Source organism: Tetrao urogallus (assembly GCF_951394365.1).
Source record: "Tetrao urogallus genome assembly, chromosome: 8".
In the NCBI taxonomy this organism is placed as follows: domain Eukaryota; kingdom Metazoa; phylum Chordata; class Aves; order Galliformes; family Phasianidae; genus Tetrao; species Tetrao urogallus.
In genome coordinates this window covers 1,597,174-1,615,517 of record NC_136821.1, presented here as the reverse complement: position 1 = coordinate 1,615,517, position 18,344 = coordinate 1,597,174, and the positions used below count along the sequence as shown (strand labels likewise).

The following is an 18,344-nucleotide window of genomic DNA, read 5'->3' as shown; positions in this document are numbered from 1 at the left end:
AGCAGATGAAGCTGCACCAGTTTGTTTGGTCTACAAGGCTCCACCACAGCCAGCTGCCAAACTACAGCAAGAAGTACTTGAACCAGGACAGATTTTAAGTTTTGCAAGATCAGTTCTCTCTATCCAACATAAGCTTTACATGAATGCAGAATCCTAGCATCTCCTAACCACTGCTGTATACACTGAGCCATGTTCCCAAGGACAGGACGTGACCAAACGCGTGCAACGAGCTTGAAGAGCAGCATGCTGTTCAACTCAGCTTTGTCATTACCATCCTTTTACCACTGTTGGAATTAAGTGTTTAACTTTGCATGTTCTCTACCAGAAGCAAATTGAAAAAAGAAGCACAAATTCATGAACTGAGAGGGGGTCATGTCACTTCATCTTCACATGCCAGCTTCTCACAGACTTCAAAAACATATGAAGAATGGCAAGCTGACAGCACACCAATTTTTCTAATGATTGTTGTAGCACAGTAATTAACTGGACAGTTTAAGATTGCACTGACTTCACTAGGAAGGAGTAAGCATTACGGTTGCCACGGTACATGTGGTTACCTATGTTCAATGTTGTCAAATGTCACCAAAGGTATCACTGCCATACACAGACCAAGTTTACAGCCTGACAAGATGCCAGCAAACTTACATCACTAAGAATTTCACCACTTTTCTTCGCTGTGACATAATCAACTCTGTCTGTCACTGGAGTAAATCGAAGTGTTTCAGCTTTTGTACGATACTTTCTCTGTACAACAGAAAAGATGAAAATACAGTCAGATTACAGTGGAATATTTTAGAGCTAACACACCCAATTCTGACCATACAGAGAACAAAACAGAGGTTACATTCTGTGAATACTGTGGAAATACTCCAGTTGTGTTTATTGTAATAAAAATACATGAAATGCTGGTGTATTTAATCATTAAAAAATACTGAAAGTTACAACTACTCCTGAGGAAATCTTAAATCTTACTACTGAGAACTCTTAGTTACCTCATTCAATAGGTCTCCGGCATGTTTGACATGATTTATCCCAAGGGAATCATTTGGTAGCCATCCAATTCCTCGTAGCCATTCTAAATCAGATTTGTAAATAGCCTGAGAAAACAAAATAGAGTTTGTGCTGTTAGCCAGAGTTCCCTGTACAATCCAGCAAGATCCATACAGAATGGCATGCACTCCTGCTGGTTAAAAGGAGAATAGCAATTCCGATTTCATCTAAATTCATTAGCACTACATCTAAATTCACAAATTCATTAGCACTACATGTAAATTCAGTACTCTTCAAACTTAGCAGTATGTAACAGCGGCATACGCTACGTATTCTAAATAACCAGCAAAGCCAATTCACTGCACTTAGCAAAACATTCCCACTGACTTCAGTTAGAGCTGAAGCAGACTAAGAAAAGACAACAGAGTAAGAAGTTAAACTAAGTTTGCATGTTAACTCACATCACTTTGAAGATCGTAGGCTTTCCTGGCGTGTATCACATCATTCTGATCTGGAAGACAGATCCACTGATGCAAGTAATGACGGTAATCAATATCACTGACCAAAGACTGCCCATGTTTAGCTGACTGGATAGACAACATATCAACGGGCAGATGGCACTGTGTCTTCCATTTGGCAAAGTGTTTCTTGTATTCTAGTTCACTCTGAACCTTGCCTATGCCAAGGGCAAACTGCATTTTTGTATCTGCTTTTGCATTTGGAACTCCAACGTAATGTCCTTTCTGCTTCTCATGATCCAGTTTGTATTTATACTGGGTAAAGAGCAAAGTTCACCATTAATAACAGTTACGGAATACTTCTTAAAGCATATGGAAAACTAGATGCCTCTTTCTGCACTTACGTCACTAGCAATTTCTCTGGAAGCTTTGGCTGCTTTAATTGGGATTGCGTCTGCTCTCAAATCGTAACTCATCTTCACTTCATCCCAGGCTTCTCTATACAGTTTCTGAAAAGACAGTACAATGTCACGCATAAGCTAGATTCCCTAGCATTTGTCATTAAAGAAACACATACTACACTGTCATTTGTTTGCTGAAATGTGGTATTTTGGGGGAGCATCACTTCTGCTTCTAGCTATAAATACTGCTTGTCAGGACACGCAGTGTCTGTAACACACCACTGTTCCAACCTGTACAGCATAAAGGTGCTTGTAAAAGTTCTGAAAATATTTATAGCCTCTCTTCCATTTAATAAAGCATTGTCTCAGTGATGCATTATATTAATCATTTCTAAACATCTGTATGCAAGCATCTGTTTTAAACTGTCTAAATACTTCAAGAATGCTCAGTAGAGGGAAGGCAATGCTGTAAGCTGCATATAATGAGAGATTTCAAGAAGATTCATGTGACTTAACCTCCAACTTTTTAAGTAACATCTTAGAAAGTTAAAATTCAGAGTTTACTGTTTTTTCGATGTAGAAAGTAGAACAATAAACATACCTTGCTATAATGATGAGCATTAGACTTGGCTAGGTTGATTTCAGGTGTGTCTGGCATAATATGGATCATAGTCTTGTCCTTTTCCCAGGCTTCTTTGTATTTTGGCTGTCAAAATAATTCATTTTGCATTTAAAATATGGAACAGCACTTGTCAATAATACAACATTCCATAAATCTCACATAAAATTATCATCTCCAAAAAATAAAACGTCTTGAAAAGCGTAAGGCAACTTAAAATACCACTGATCAATTTTACATTTTAACAGAGAGTTTTCTGCTTAACTGCTTATCACCTCCAAACAACGAAAGATTCAAGAACACTGTAACGTACAATACTGAGCTGTTCAGCGTTCACTTTAGCTAGAAGAATGTCTGGAGAATCGACGACACTGGTGTACTTCACGCTGTCAATAGGTGTGCGATACACCTTGTCACTCAGGAGATCCTGGGCATGTTTCACTCTCTGAATACCCGGAGAATCATTAGGCAACCAGCCAATTCCACGGAGCCATTCTAGGTCTGACTTATAAATAGCCTGTGTTGAAAAATGGTCAGAAGAAAAAAAATTGTGTTTAAAATGACAGTCGTAGTTATTTTAGACTAAAAGCAGGATATGTCTTAGGAAATTGCCAGTCAGCTTATACACACACAAGAGATATTCAGAGCAATAAGTAAGCCTGGGAAGAAGATCTAAGCTAGTAAATTAAGCAGTATATTCAAAGACAAATGAATATAAATAGAGGAGAAGCAAGTGAATAGAATGGATGTTAAGGACGATAAGAAGTCTTTCTGTTCTCTCCAAAACATGCATTCCTCTAGGTGCTTCAACAATTTAAGGGTCCAAATAAGAAAATATGTGGCCCCTCGTGAAAGATGGCAAAAATGCATTAAGAAAAAAAAAAAAAAGGAACTAAGATACTGAGGAGTAGAGCTAATCACACAGGAGTAGAGCTACTAATTCAGCAGATCTCCTGACGTGGCAGCAGACAACAACATTGTCTTCAATCGACCAAATTCTTCAACAAGGAACATGAATCTCACCACTGAAGCTCAAGTGAAATAGAGGAAGAGACACTGCTGTCTGATTAAGTTGTAAAACCAAAGCACAAAAGCAGCTGTATTTTCTGCATTTGCTTTGAAATCACTAGAATATCTTAGCTGCAATCTGACATAGTGTTCATGACAACAATAAATTTTCAAGTAGATTCACATAAACAAAAACAATAAAATCACTAGATAAAAAGCAAAAAACACTTGTTATCTAAGAAGTACTCAGAACAGCAGATTCATTATCACTTCCAAATTACATACTCAAAAAGAATGTGAAATACAGCAGATACAAATTAAGTCCTGTGAAAGTTTACAGATAATACCAAAAATGAATAAGATGAGACCATAGGAGAAACTGTTCTAAAGATCAAACGTGTGACTAAGCTAAAATGAAATAACATTAGTATACACCAGATCTTCATGCATACGTACATCACTCTGTAGTTCGTAGGCTTTCTTCGCGTGCACCACATCGTTGTGGTCAGGCAGACACGTCCACTGGTGAAGGTAATGGCGGTAGTCAACATCACTGACAAGTGTCTGGCACTCCTTGGCTGCCTGCAGTGACATCGCATCCACCGGCAGGTGGATGTGGGTCTTGGAGTCGTTGTACGCCTTCCTGTAAATGCGGTCGTTCTGCAGCAGCATGGCTCGCGCAGCCCACGACAGCTTGGGATCCTCCTTGGCGGTTCGGCACCCAATGTAGTGCCCTTTCTGCTTCTCGTGAGCTTCCTTGTACTTGTACTAAGACAAGTAAAAACAACATCAGCAGCCACACAACTTCTCGCCTGAACACCACCCACATAAAGGACCTCCCCGGGCTGCCACTCCTGTGACACAGCTCCCTAAGGCACTGCCTCAGCACCGACAAAGCTCCCATCCACACAGACGACACTCTCCAGCACCCAAAACACGTGTCCACAGAGCACCACGGTTTCTCAAAAATACACCTGCCTTCTCTTCATGCACGGAAGCAATGAAAAACATACTGACATAGACGCCTTGCTCTGCAAGACTGCCCCAAGCACCAGCCTCACTGCACACCCCTATGGAGAAAGCATTTGACAGGGGGGATTACAGGAACTGCAGGTAGTCAGCAGCAGCCACAGCCCTGGCACTGCCAAAATCAGGTTTACCTCCTTTCTTGGTGGTGGGAAACTAGCACTTTGTTACCTGGCACTCCTAGCACTCCAACAAGCTTATCACAATGTATCCTAAGAACGGATCACTAACTCACAGGCAGCTTCAAGCTGCAGAAAGAGAGAAACACTCAGGACAGCCCTTAAAATAACAAAGGGACACAAACTCATGCTCTGCTTCTACCTCAGATGCACTTCACTCAGTTCCATCAAGCAGGGCAAAGGAAGACACAACACAGGACAACCACGTTCACAGGAGGCCGTACCTCACTAGCAATGTCTCTGGAAGCCTTGGCGTGTTTGATGGGAATGGCGTCAGCTCTCAGGTCATAGTTCTTCGCTTTGGCCTCATCCCAGGCTGCCTGATAATGTTTCTGCAAAGTAAATTGATCAACCATGTTACATCCAGCCAGGACTCTGGCCTTGATGTGGTCATACACACACATACAACTGGAGATGAGTTACTGGAGACAAAACATCTGCTCTCCTGATTAAACGAATCCACGCCCTCCTGACTTGTCACACCTCCTACACCTGCCAGAGACTTCCTTCTTTTCTTGTCTTTTTCTGGACCAGTAAAGAATGTGACTGTTGGCAGTAAGTCTTAGTCCATACACCAGACTGAACAGAAATTGAAGTGTCTCCATGTGTTGCTAAAGACCCATGCCATCTAGGAACTCAAGCACAAAACACAAGGGCTCCTCCTTTAATGTCAAGTTGACCCTCAAATGTTTGGTCAGTCCACCTGAACTTGATGTCACTAGAGGGGCTCAGTAAATAATGTGGTTTGAAATTCTCTGAATGACTGTGGGAGAAGAGAAAGTCAATTATATCACAAGTCAGACCACAAGGAACTCTGTAATCAAAGCAAGGGCAAGGTAAAATATAAAAAATAAAAAATAAATTAAAAAAAAGGATATTGAAATGTCTACTGCAGCAACATCTGAAACATTCGAGTTCTAATTCAATCACATCCACTACTTCTGAACAATCTTTAACTTGATGTTCAACACCAAGAACATCTAGGAATGAATGCAGATTCCAGCCAAAAAATTTCCTGCCCCCTTCATGCTGAAGACACAAAACAGGAAACTGCTTTCAGCCTTATAAAATCTCCAGTGCTAGTCCTAGTCCCACAAAAATAGTGGGTGAAGCAACACACAGCTGCAAAATATGTCAGGGATGATGAGTCTGCAGACTACTTCAAGAGCTCCACAAAAAATCATTGCCAGTTTTTATCAAAGGGAGAAGTCTTCTGTAATTATGCCCCGAAGTTCTAACTTTGCTCACAAACACATGCCCATCAGACAAGGCAGCTGACTCTTTGCTCAATAGATTCAGGAACACGTATAATTTAAGACAAAATGCGTCAGTGTTGGCATGTTCCACAGAGGCAATTTCATCATTTTTATATTCACAAAGACTTTGTGAGGACACAACAGCATGGAGCCTAGATCAGCACCCTTGCTGATTCCTTGCTTGACAAATGTCAGGTTCAATAACAACCCATTTGCAGCATTAATTACACTCTGCATAAGACTGCCTAGATGTAATCTACAGTTTACCATACTAACACAGTGGAAATAGCAGTAGTATGTGCCACTCTTTATGGCAAAAGCTAAAGGAAGACAGAAGTCAGGTGAAAATCTCTATGAGAGTTGCACACTCTGAAGTGAACTTTTCACACACATCTCTTTTCACTCTCTTACATTGCTGATGTTCAGAGCGTTGAGTTTTGACTGCAGCATCTCAGGAGTGTCAGAAGGTATGGAAATCTGCGCCTTGTCCTTGTCCCAGGCCTCGCGGTACAGACGCTAAGGGGAAAGGAAGCAAAATGACATTTCACTATGGCCTGAACAGCGAAAAATACAACAACATTTGTGGGAATTACTTCACAACATCGATTTTAAATTAGCTGTTATCATGTTAGAAACTGAACTCTCCAACACAAGGAAATGTCAACATACGGTGTAAGATAAAGAAAACAAAAGCTTACATTACTGAGTTGCAAAGCATTGATCTTAGCCTGGACAATATCTGGTGAATCAGTGATGCTGGTGAATTTTATCTGGTCCGGCTGCGTGCGGTACAACTTGTCACTCAGGATTTCCTGGGCTTTCTTGGCTTTGACCACATCCACAGAACCTTCTGTCAGCCAGCCAATACCTCGCAACCACTCCAGGTCTGATTTGTACACATTCTGCAAATAAACCAAGGGTTACTGCCATTGCAGAGACAACACTGAGTACAGAGAGCTTATGTACGTACAAGGCTTTCCCCAAACAACTTCTCCAAAAGTTTTACACAAAGTACTAATCGCTGAGCCGGCAGCCTACCAAAACCATTAAGAAAAAAACTATCACATATTTTGTATTGCAACAAAATTAAACATCCTTTAAAATAAATCCTACATGCAAGAGACATAATCTGCAGGTAACCATTGTTCAAGTAGACAAAAACACATCAGTAACACACACTACATGCTGATATGAACTGCCTAATACACTCATGGCTAAGATGTAAATAATGTTGAAATTATCATATACACGAATTGCAAAACCACGTGAGGACAAACTGCAAATCCATGAAAAGAGCCTTGAGATAATGCATGAAAGTGACAAGAAGAGGCTCACGCAACTTTGTGAAAGCTTTCCTACAATTGCTCCCACTCACGTCACTCTGTAGGTCGTAGGCTTTCTTCGCGTGCACCACATCGTTGTGGTCAGGCAGACACGTCCACTGGTGGAGGTAATGGCGGTAGTCAACATCACTGACAAGTGTCTGGCACTCCTTGGCTGCCTGCAGTGACATCGCATCCACCGGCAGGTGGATGTGGGTCTTGGAGTCGTTGTACGCCTTCCTGTAAATGCGGTCGTTCTGCAGCAGCATGGCTCGCGCAGCCCACGACAGCTTGGGATCCTCCTTGGCGGTTCGGCACCCAATGTAGTGCCCTTTCTGCTTCTCGTGAGCTTCCTTGTACTTGTACTAGGACAAGTAAAAACAACATCAGCAGCCACACAACTTCTCGCCTGAACACCACCCACATAAAGGACCTCCCCGGGCTGCCACTCCTGTGACACAGCTCCCTAAGGCACTGCCTCAGCACTGACAAAGCTCCCATCCACACAGACGACACTCTCCAGCACCCAAAACACGTGTCCACAGAGCACCACGGTTTCTCAAAAATACACCTGCCTTCTCTTCATGCATGGAAGCAATGAAAAACATACTGACATAGACGCCTTGCTCTGCAAGACTGCCCCAAGCACCAGCCTCACTGCACACCCCTATGGAGAAAGCATTTGACAGGGGGGATTACAGGAACTGCAAGTAGTCAGCAGCAGCCACAGCCCTGGCACTGCCAAAATCAGGTTTACCTCCTTTCTTGGTGGTGGGAAACTAGCACTTTGTTACCTGGCACTCCTAGCACTCCAACAAGCTTATCACAATGTATCCTAAGAACGGATCACTAACTCACAGGCAGCTTCAAGCTGCAGAAAGAGAGAAACACTCAGGACAGCCCTTAAAATAACAAAGGGACACAAACTCATGCTCTGCTTCTACCTCAGATGCACTTCACTCAGTTCCATCAAGCAGGGCAAAGGAAGACACAACACAGGACAACCACGTTCACAGGAGGCCGTACCTCACTAGCAATGTCTCTGGAAGCCTTGGCGTGTTTGATGGGAATGGCGTCAGCTCTCAGGTCATAGTTCTTCGCTTTGGCCTCATCCCAGGCTGCCTGATAATGTTTCTGCAAAGTAAATTGATCAACCATGTTACATCCAGCCAGGACTCTGTGAAATGGTGCTTTTCTTAACATGTAGTCACTTGAGCTTAATCCTTTGGGTGTTTTTTGTATCTCTTCTAACATGCAAGTTGCAATAGTGATCATTACAAGCGCCCTAGCAGAAACCTAAGAAATCAGATTTCAAAGGAACGAAACTCAAAACATGAGGATACATTATTGAAAACACATCACAAAATCATGTTGAAGTCCACTGCTGAGCACATCTATGACCTCACCCCATAGCCTTCACATGGGCTGTCACACTGGTAGACTTGTGCACCTTCATGACCAGTACTGAATTCTGTAAGGCCTTGATGTGGCCAAACATTCTATTCACATACACACCCAATTGCAGGAGCAGAGTTGCTGGAAACAAAATACCTGTTTTTCTGACAAAATAAATCCAAATCGTACTGAGCTTTGAAGCCTCCTACACCTGCTAGACTTCTTTACTGGTCTTCTCCTAGGCTAACCAAAGAAGTTAATGAGGGCAAAGAGTCTTTGTCCATTTACAAGACTTTCTCCATTTACATAAACTGAAGCCTCTCCATATGTCCATAAAGACCCATGCTATCCAGAACATCAAGCACAAAAACACCAGGGCTCTGGTTTTAGCATCATCGTGGCCCACAGAAGCTTGATCAGCCCACCTGAACTTGGTGTCATTTGAATGGTTTGATAAACAATGTGCTTTGTAGTTCTCTGATGACTGTGAAGAATCAGAAACTAAAGGTTATAGCAAACCAAACCACAAGGAATTCTTACATTGCTGATGTTCAGAGCATTGAGTTTTGACTGCAGCATCTCAGGAGTGTCAGAAGGTATGGAAATCTGCACCTTGTCCTTGTCCCAGGCCTCGCGGTACAGATGCTAAGGAGAAAGGAAGCATAGTGACATTTCACTATGGCCTGAACAAAACCAAACCTTGTGGAAATTATTTAGTAATGTTCATTTCATTCGTTTCAAATTAATCATTATCTTGATAGAAATTGTAGTCTCTAACAAAGAAATAATGACGTGTGAATGAAAAGTAAGCGAAACAAAAGCTTACATTACTGAGTTGCAAAGCATTGATCTTAGCCTGGACAATATCTGGTGAATCAGTGATGCTGGTGAATTTTATCTGGTCCGGCTGCGTGCGGTACAACTTGTCACTCAGGATTTCCTGGGCTTTCTTGGCTTTGACCACATCCACAGAACCTTCTGTCAGCCAGCCAATACCTCGCAACCACTCCAGGTCTGATTTGTACACATTCTGCAAATAAACCAAGGGTTACTGCCATTGCAGAGACAACACTGAGTACAGAGAGCTTATGTATGTACAAGGCTTTCCCCAAACTCCTCAGCCAAAAGTTACACAACAAGCAGTCAGCACTGAGATTATAGACAAACAAATCCTTTACAGACACAGCTATGACCTTCCTTCACTTTGTAACAAAATTAACCATCTTTTAAAAATGCAGGATGATCCAAATGAATTTTAAAAACATCATACAGGCACTGACTGCACAGACATGAAACAATCCTTGAGATTTTATCAGCAGTGACAAGAAGAGGCTCACGCAACTTTGTGAAAGCTTTCCTACAATTGCTCCCACTCACGTCACTCTGTAGGTCGTAGGCTTTCTTCGCGTGCACCACATCGTTGTGGTCAGGCAGACACGTCCACTGGTGGAGGTAATGGCGGTAGTCAACATCACTGACAAGTGTCTGGCACTCCTTGGCTGCCTGCAGTGACATCGCATCCACCGGCAGGTGGATGTGGGTCTTGGAGTCGTTGTACGCCTTCCTGTAAATGCGGTCGTTCTGCAGCAGCATGGCTCGCGCAGCCCACGACAGCTTGGGATCCTCCTTGGCGGTTCGGCACCCAATGTAGTGCCCTTTCTGCTTCTCGTGAGCTTCCCTGTACTTGTACTAAGGAATTGTAAAAGCAGGATAATAAGATATTGATCATGTATTGGTCATGAATGATTTTTTTTTAAATGTACTAGATAGATAGATAGTATACTTATTCTTAGTTTAGAAACATATGCTTTCTTGTTGCATACTTCTTACTCAATTCACAGTCACTTATGATTTCCTAATATCTGTTTAGTATCAGGAATTGCAGTGCAAGTTTTCTTTTGAAATTGATATCCATTGTCTTTCTGCTTTGAATTCTATGCTGGTAAGCCTTTTCATGAACAGAATATAGCATACTTTTTTTAGTGTCTCATGTAACTTTCCACTGATTCCTATTTCACAAATGAACAACATACGTAAAGGAAGTACATACGTCACTCGCAATATCTCTTGATGCTTTTGCACTTCGAATTGGAATTGCATCAGCTCTCATGTCATAACCCTTCTTTTTGGCCTCTTCCCAGGCTTGTATATAATGTTTCTACATAAAAGAAGACAGAAAACAGCTTCTGAGTATTCATAAGGGTGGAACTTTTACATCTCATATTCTCTCCAAAAATTTTAGTGGAAATGTGTTTTATAAAATCATTACGGTGAAAGAAATGCTTACTTAATTTCCCTCTTTCCATTAAGGTATTATATGTTTAAATATTCTTACATGGCTAACATTCTCTGCGTTGGCCTTGGCTAATAAAATGGTTGGAGTGTCAGGCATGACGTGAATCGACGTTTTGTCTGCATCCCAGGCTTCTGTATACAAACGCTACAGGAGAGAGAAAGAGATTCTTTTAAGCAGCTTAACTATGTAATGATGGCAGTACTGCAAGCTAGAGACTGGCATTCACCAAAAATATATCTATTTATGATATAAAAGAAATGAAGTCTTGACGGAGAGCAAGGTATATATACAACCAAACTAATATATTTGTCCAAAGAAAGTATTTTACAAACTTTCACATGGTTCAAATAGGCTTTAATATCCTGATACAGTAAAGGTTCTCATAGAACTGCTTAAGTAGGAAACTTCATTCTTCCTCCATTTCTTTGCGTAAATTGGAGCAGCAAATTATTGACTTAAGGTTGCTAGGAAAACACTGTGTACTCTTCTTCTTCTGTATTTTTCACCTTATCAACAAGGTCTTTCAACTAGCAACACCAGTTGCAGTAACACACAAACCCACCTTGTTCATTATCTCAGCATTATGCTTGGCTAACATCATAGCCAAAGAATCTGTCACGCTAGTAAATTTGATTTGGTCGGCTGGTTGACGATACTTCCTCTCGCTCAGGATTTCTCCAGCTTTCTTAGCCTTCTCAACATCCAAAGAGCCAATAGGAACCCATCCAATTCCTCTCAGCCATTCCAAGTCGGATTTATAAACAGCCTGAAAATTTTTGAAAGTACATCATACATAATTATTTTAATGTTGTACTTGCATATATAAGTAATTGTATCTTATACCACACTAGGAATTTTATATATTTCTGCATATTAGCAGCACGTGGTTTTTAAACCAACTTAAATTTTTGAACAAAATATTGAATCTTTAAATAACAAGAAGGGACTTATTGAAGATCTCTACATGTGCCAGAGTTAGGATGAAAGTCTATCTCAGGTTAAAGACAGAGAAAACAGAATTAAATGTAATGATGACAGCGTATTAAATGCTTTGCTATGAAGAACACATGCGATTCAAGTGACTAAGGCACATTTTATACAAAGTATTAGGTACAAAACCCAGCATATTTAATTATGTATTACAAATTCAGCAATTTACTCACATCACTCTGCAGATCATAGGCCTTCTTAGCATGGATAACATCGTTCTGGTCCGGCAGGCAGATCCACTGATGCAGATAGTGGCGGTAATCAACATCGCTGACCAGCTCCTGGCATTTCTTGGCCAACACAATTCCCAGCATGTCCACGGGGCTGCTGAAGTGCGTCTTGGTCTTCTCAAAGGCTTTCTTGTACTCCCTGTCACTCTGGATCTTGGCTACGTGCATCGACCACATCATCTTGGGGTCGTCCTCGATGTTGCGCGCTCCAATGTGGTGGCCCAGCTGCTTGCGGTACCCTTCTTTATACTTGTACTGAAATAAAGTATGTTCGTATTTTATATGGTACACTTATCAATTAATAAATGATACACAGAGATTAAGATATTTTTTAACATAATTACTAATATTTTTATGCAACTCAGACCTCCCTACTATTTCATTAACTTTGACATAAGTTGTTTTTTTTTTTTTTTTTAATACAGCTATCTGTCCTGATTTCACCTGGAAGAGAGGTAATATTCTTCATAGTTAAGCCACAACATTGTAAGACACACACAGTTAATATTTAGTGTCACATCCTAGCTAGTAAGTCTGATATTCTACATTGGTTTGATGTTAAGATTAGAATGTCATAATTATCTTATCATTTATCATGGGACACCATGATGAAGACAGTTTGAGGTGGTCTTTACACTGTTTAATTATCAATCTTGGTGGAAAAACAAGTAACATATAAGTATTATCCTCTGTTCTAGAGATGTTTCCTCATCAGGAAACAGCATATTTTTTAACACTGTTTTTGTGTTCAGACATTTCAAATTTCAGTACAACATTCCAACAGAATTATTTTTTTCCCCAGAAAACGACAAAAATTTATAACTTTTAGCATTAGTTTTCATTCTGGGTAGAAATTTCACAGTATTTCCTAGTTTGAAACAGAAATGAATTTGGTTAACTACACCATCCTACTTCAGCATCCATGAGCATGCAATAGAACTATTACAGCGGACACAGATTTGCCCTTTGCATTATTTTGCCTATTGATTGCTATTATGTCTTTCTTATGCATAAAAATACAGACTGTCCATTCCTTCTATGCACTACAGCACGCAGTAGAATTACAGAATTTCAGTATTATCTATTCTACACTCAAGATATTGATATAATAGATATCAAGATATAATAACCAAGGGAACAGTCATTTCAATTCTTTCGCTTTAACAAATCCATAAAGCCCTGAGAAAAAAAAAACCCCCAAAAACGCTTACATCACTGGCAATCTCTCTGGATGCTTTGGCAGCTTGGATAGGAATGGCATCAAAACGCAAATCATGACCCTTCTTCTTTGATTCCTCCAAAGCCAGTCTGTACATTTTCTGTAAAAAAAAAAAAAAAAAAAATTAAAAAATGGTTTTATAATCAGAAAATTTACACACTTCAGTTAAACACACTTGTGTAAAAAAAAAAAAGCAAATTATGTTCTTTAATGATATTGTTAATGTTCAGATAGCTTGAATATCTCAACACTGCTCTATCTTCTGCAGAAAGAAAAAAAAAAAACAGATTTGAAAGATTTTCTGATTTCATAGCAGACATTTGGAAAGTAGGAGTCATCCAGGGAAGGGAAAGAAAGAAATACTTTAAAACTTAAATTATTTATTTCCATGCTCCGCTATAAAACTGATTACTAGTTCATGGTAGAAAAAAGATTTTAGAAGAACATCAGATGCCTAGGAGATAAATTCTAGTAAAAGAACGACTCAGAAGTGAATAACATAGCTGGCCACTTAGGAAATCAAACAACTTGACAACAATATAATATAAAGTGAAATTCAGAGGTAAATAAATTGAACTTTCTCAGCTCTTCAGATTTACTCACCTGACTGTAGTGTACTTGGTTTTGTTTAGCTAGTACGATTTCTGGTGTGTCAGGCATGACGTGAATTGTGGTCTTATCTTTATTCCACGCTTCAGTGTATAAACGCTAAGAATACAGGAAAAAGATTAATGTTGCATTGCAGTACAAGGTCAATTATCATTAATTAGCTAAAATATAATACTAGGTAAAATTAAAGGAAAGAGCAAAAATAAATGCCTACACATTTAATCAGAGTTAGATACCAAATTGTCCCCGTAAAGAGAATTTAACTGAGGAAATTCAGTGTACAAACACAGAATCACAGAAACAGAGTGGCTAAAAGCAGACAGGACCCCCAAAAATCATCTGTTCCAACTCCCTGCTCAAATAGAGGCATCTAGAGCCTACAGAACAGCAAGCTTAATTAAGAATAATGAAGAAAGCAAAGTGTTCTGACTGCTCACTACACAGACCACATAAGAGAAAAGATTTAAGTGTAATATGTTGAAAATCTCAAGGTAAACCTTTTGTTACATGGCTATTAGTTTTGAGAGAAATACACAGAACACAGTATTTGAAACAAACGTTATAACTGAACTTAAGCATTATTTGTGATCACATTATTTCTAGTCTTCTGTCTCCAAGGGTTAGCAGGAGAATGCCAATACGTTGCTAAAATGAACCAGGACTCACCTTATTCATCACCTCTGCATTATGCTTAGCTAAGTTCATCTCTACAGAATCAGGAACACTAGTAAACTTGATGGTGTCTGGAAGCTGACGGTAGACTTTATCACTCAAGATCTGTCCTGCTCTCTTGGCTTTTTCAATATCCAAGGAACCAATGGGGACCCAACCAATGCCACGCAACCACTCAAGGTCTGACTTGTAGACATTCTGTTACAAAAACAAACAAAACCCAATAAGAAACAAAGAACAAATACAACCAAATGAGAAATTCTAATAATGTCATTTACATGACACATCTTTTCACAAGCATTTAAGTAAACTTATCATCAACTTTTAATACAAATAAAACTCAAAGCCCAGAAAAAAGCTTCAAAGAAATCACTGCATTTCTTCTAGACACAGAATTCCATCCAGATACAAGTTTCACATCAAGACAAATGATAAATAGCTCAAAAAGGCCAAATCAGACAACCTAATTTAAATATCAAGAAGTTAACATATACTCTTGTAGATCTGAATTTCAGTACACCATACAACTTTAAAATTGACTTTAAAATTGTGTTCTATCACATTTGTACTTGATGTTCTCATCCACCTATGTAAAATATCCAATACATTTCTCCCCAAAAATGAAATCAGAGGTACTCACATCACTCTGCAGATCATAGGCCTTCTTAGCATGGATAACATCGTTCTGGTCCGGCAGGCAGATCCACTGATGCAGACAGTGGCGGTAATCAACATCGCTGACCAGCTCCTGGCATTTCTTGGCCAACACAATTCCCAGCATGTCCACGGGGCTGCTGAAGTGCGTCTTGGTCTTCTCAAAGGCTTTCTTGTACTCCCTGTCACTCTGGATCTTGGCTACGTGCATCGACCACATCATCTTGGGGTCGTCCTCGATGTTGCGCGCTCCAATGTGGTGGCCCAGCTGCTTGCGGTACCCTTCTTTATACTTGTACTGAAATACATATCAAGATATTATATTTATATGTAGAACATAATATCAGTTACCCATGTAAAATGCTTTAATAACAAACTCTCTGAAGTTTTCTTAATCTACAGCCAACAAACATACATTTGAAGTAATTCTGGGCTTATAACATGGATCCCCAGGTTAAATTTCTGAGATTTGTATTAGAGCAATAAATAAACAGACCTGAATAATTTTTTTTTTTAAGAAATTCTTCTCTAATGTTATTGAGACATAATCTTCTTTTACACGTATTTCTAAAGATTTAACTACACATAAGCACACAAGGCATCTTGTCCATATCTTCTACAATTAGGCCTTTATACATAAGCTATTTCCAAAATGCACTTTTTAGATGAAAATTAAATTTAACCTTCTCTTACAGAAATAATCCGAACATCGTTACATTGTAGAGATCTGATGTCAAAACACACAAAAAACCCAAAATATTAGTGTCTTACATCACTGGCAATTTGCCGGGATGCTTTGGCAGCCTGAATTGGGATAGCATCACTTCTCAAATCATAGCCTTTCTTTTTTGCTTCTTCCATGGCTTGTTTGTACAGTTTCTAGGTAAAGAATCAAACAACAGGATTAATGTAGCTAAACTCCATATGTTGCATTCTGTGCAAAACAAACTGCTTGTGAGTAGGAAAAAAAAATTGTTAAGATTTATTCTATCCTGGTTTTATCTAACTTCCTTAATTCAAATCTCCAGATCAGTAACTTATATTGAATGAATATCTTTGCTAGCTACACTAATAATTTTTTTCTTTCTAAACTTTGATCGTATAACATACATTACAACTTGATAGCTGAACTATTCCTCCACATACAAGTAGAATAAAGCTTTCTAAAGCCACCTCTTACTGATGTGAATATTTTTGCCTAAACTAACTGAACACTGGGAACAATAATCATCAGAACTGTGAAGGAATTCTTTTTTTTTTTTTTTTTTGCATCTCTAATGTTGGACTGAATTTTGCACTTTTCCAGCAACATATATAATGTTAAATAAAATAAATAAAATAAAATGGCAGAAAGAACCCCGCAAAATTCACCACAGACATACTTGTCACAGAATTTATTCAAAGCAATGACCACAGGTGGATGGATGGGTGTACGTAGGTATGTACTACAAATTACATTTCAAAAGTCACAATGTTGATTACAGGTGTTTGGTATTACTTAAAGAAATTGATCTATAAGAATATCTATATTAAGGTTGTAAGAATATTAACACAGAACCTATGGAGATCTAACACACTCACCTCACTGTAATTATGCATATTCTGTTTTGCCAGTGTGATTTCAGGCGTGTCGGGCATGATGTGAATTTGCGTCTTGTCTTTATCCCAGGCCTCAGTATACAAACGCTGCAGGAGAGATGCCATAGGTTAAACAAAGAAAAAAAGATGACAACTCAGAGATCCCATAAAACAGAAGACTGTAGTCCTGGTCTAAAAAGTCCTTATTTCTTACATAGTAGTGAGATTTTATGTTCATTTCTCTAAGTGTTTAAACTTCAGGTTAAGCATTCATAATGTAGAAACAACTCTGCTTCAAAGAAAATATTTAGAAAAAGGGCTTTTCAAGGAATGCACATCAGACACACAGATCTAAACTCTACGAACAACATCTCACTCAAAGAGGAAAGGGTTCCATTGACATAAATAGCGTTGAATGAGATTAGGGCATCAGATTCACAAAAATCAGATTCTTATATTGTAAGAATTATGCTGAGTCGTTTAAAATACAGGTATTTCAAAGATTGCTTTGAAACAAATAATTTATTAACTCCTGCATCACTAGACAACTTTGATCAATCATTAGACAAGTAGCTAAAATTTATATCAAAAACTGGATGAAAGATAACATGCTACTAAATACTTACTAGAGCATGTAAAGAGCTTCAAAACTTTAAATTACAATTTAACTTGGTAGCTTGGAAGATACTGCTGTGTATATTAGCAGCTACTAAAAATAAATTACATTCTTAGTAATCAACAAGTAACTTAGATTTCTAAAGTCTCGCTATGTTGAAAACTCATGCAGCAACCACAGACTTGTATTTCTAGACTTTTATCTCAGAACTGCAGCATTATTTGTGATCACATTATTTCTAGTCTTCTGTCTCCAAGGGTTAGCAGGAGAATGCCAATACGTTGCTAAATTGAACCAGGACTCACCTTATTCATCACCTCTGCATTATGCTTAGCTAAGTTCATCTCTACAGAATCAGGAACACTAGTAAACTTGATGGTGTCTGGAGGCTGACGGTAGACTTTATCACTCAAGATCTGTCCTGCCCTCTTGGCTTTTTCAATATCCAAGGAACCAATGGGGACCCAACCAATGCCACGCAACCACTCAAGGTCTGACTTGTAGACATTCTGTTACAAAAAAATACGAAGACAGACATCTTTTTAAATTCCAGTTAAACTTCACATATATCATACAAAAACAATGCTTACTTTCTGTTAGTCATTTTTCTCCTAATTCAGTCACCGAATAATCTTTGTTAACCACACAGATCTAGATCCCAAACTTACTCCAAGCTATAACTCTCCCAACAGCATGCAGGACAATGGCCAAGGAGGAATTAGAGGAACTTAAGACTTGGAAATTCAGCATAAATGTTTCCTTAAAGATAAATTCCTAACAATGAGGAGGTCATTCACAAAGAAAAAGTTGTAATTTAAATCATTTT

At 39.1% G+C, this 18,344-nt stretch overlaps 1 protein-coding gene across 1 annotated transcript in view; it reads right to left on the bottom strand.

Moving 5' to 3' along the window:
• The window catches only part of NEB (nebulin), a gene marked incomplete at its 5' end in the record, with an annotated part of 124,401 nt that overhangs the window by 56,840 nt on the left and 49,217 nt on the right, over nucleotides 1-18,344 (bottom strand). The window contains 26 exons of the mRNA XM_079538983.1: nucleotides 646-744; nucleotides 993-1,097; nucleotides 1,452-1,763; nucleotides 1,853-1,957; nucleotides 2,451-2,555; nucleotides 2,782-2,985; nucleotides 3,933-4,244; nucleotides 4,906-5,013; nucleotides 6,349-6,453; nucleotides 6,636-6,839; nucleotides 7,313-7,624; nucleotides 8,286-8,393; nucleotides 9,195-9,299; nucleotides 9,481-9,684; nucleotides 10,032-10,343; nucleotides 10,705-10,812; nucleotides 10,990-11,094; nucleotides 11,513-11,716; nucleotides 12,114-12,425; nucleotides 13,382-13,489; nucleotides 13,993-14,097; nucleotides 14,665-14,868; nucleotides 15,311-15,622; nucleotides 16,096-16,203; nucleotides 16,906-17,010; nucleotides 17,824-18,027. Coding sequence (XP_079395109.1) covers nucleotides 646-744; nucleotides 993-1,097; nucleotides 1,452-1,763; nucleotides 1,853-1,957; nucleotides 2,451-2,555; nucleotides 2,782-2,985; nucleotides 3,933-4,244; nucleotides 4,906-5,013; nucleotides 6,349-6,453; nucleotides 6,636-6,839; nucleotides 7,313-7,624; nucleotides 8,286-8,393; nucleotides 9,195-9,299; nucleotides 9,481-9,684; nucleotides 10,032-10,343; nucleotides 10,705-10,812; nucleotides 10,990-11,094; nucleotides 11,513-11,716; nucleotides 12,114-12,425; nucleotides 13,382-13,489; nucleotides 13,993-14,097; nucleotides 14,665-14,868; nucleotides 15,311-15,622; nucleotides 16,096-16,203; nucleotides 16,906-17,010; nucleotides 17,824-18,027 — 4,575 coding nt within the window. The remainder of the gene's footprint in view (nucleotides 1-645; nucleotides 745-992; nucleotides 1,098-1,451; nucleotides 1,764-1,852; nucleotides 1,958-2,450; nucleotides 2,556-2,781; nucleotides 2,986-3,932; nucleotides 4,245-4,905; nucleotides 5,014-6,348; nucleotides 6,454-6,635; nucleotides 6,840-7,312; nucleotides 7,625-8,285; nucleotides 8,394-9,194; nucleotides 9,300-9,480; nucleotides 9,685-10,031; nucleotides 10,344-10,704; nucleotides 10,813-10,989; nucleotides 11,095-11,512; nucleotides 11,717-12,113; nucleotides 12,426-13,381; nucleotides 13,490-13,992; nucleotides 14,098-14,664; nucleotides 14,869-15,310; nucleotides 15,623-16,095; nucleotides 16,204-16,905; nucleotides 17,011-17,823; nucleotides 18,028-18,344) is intronic.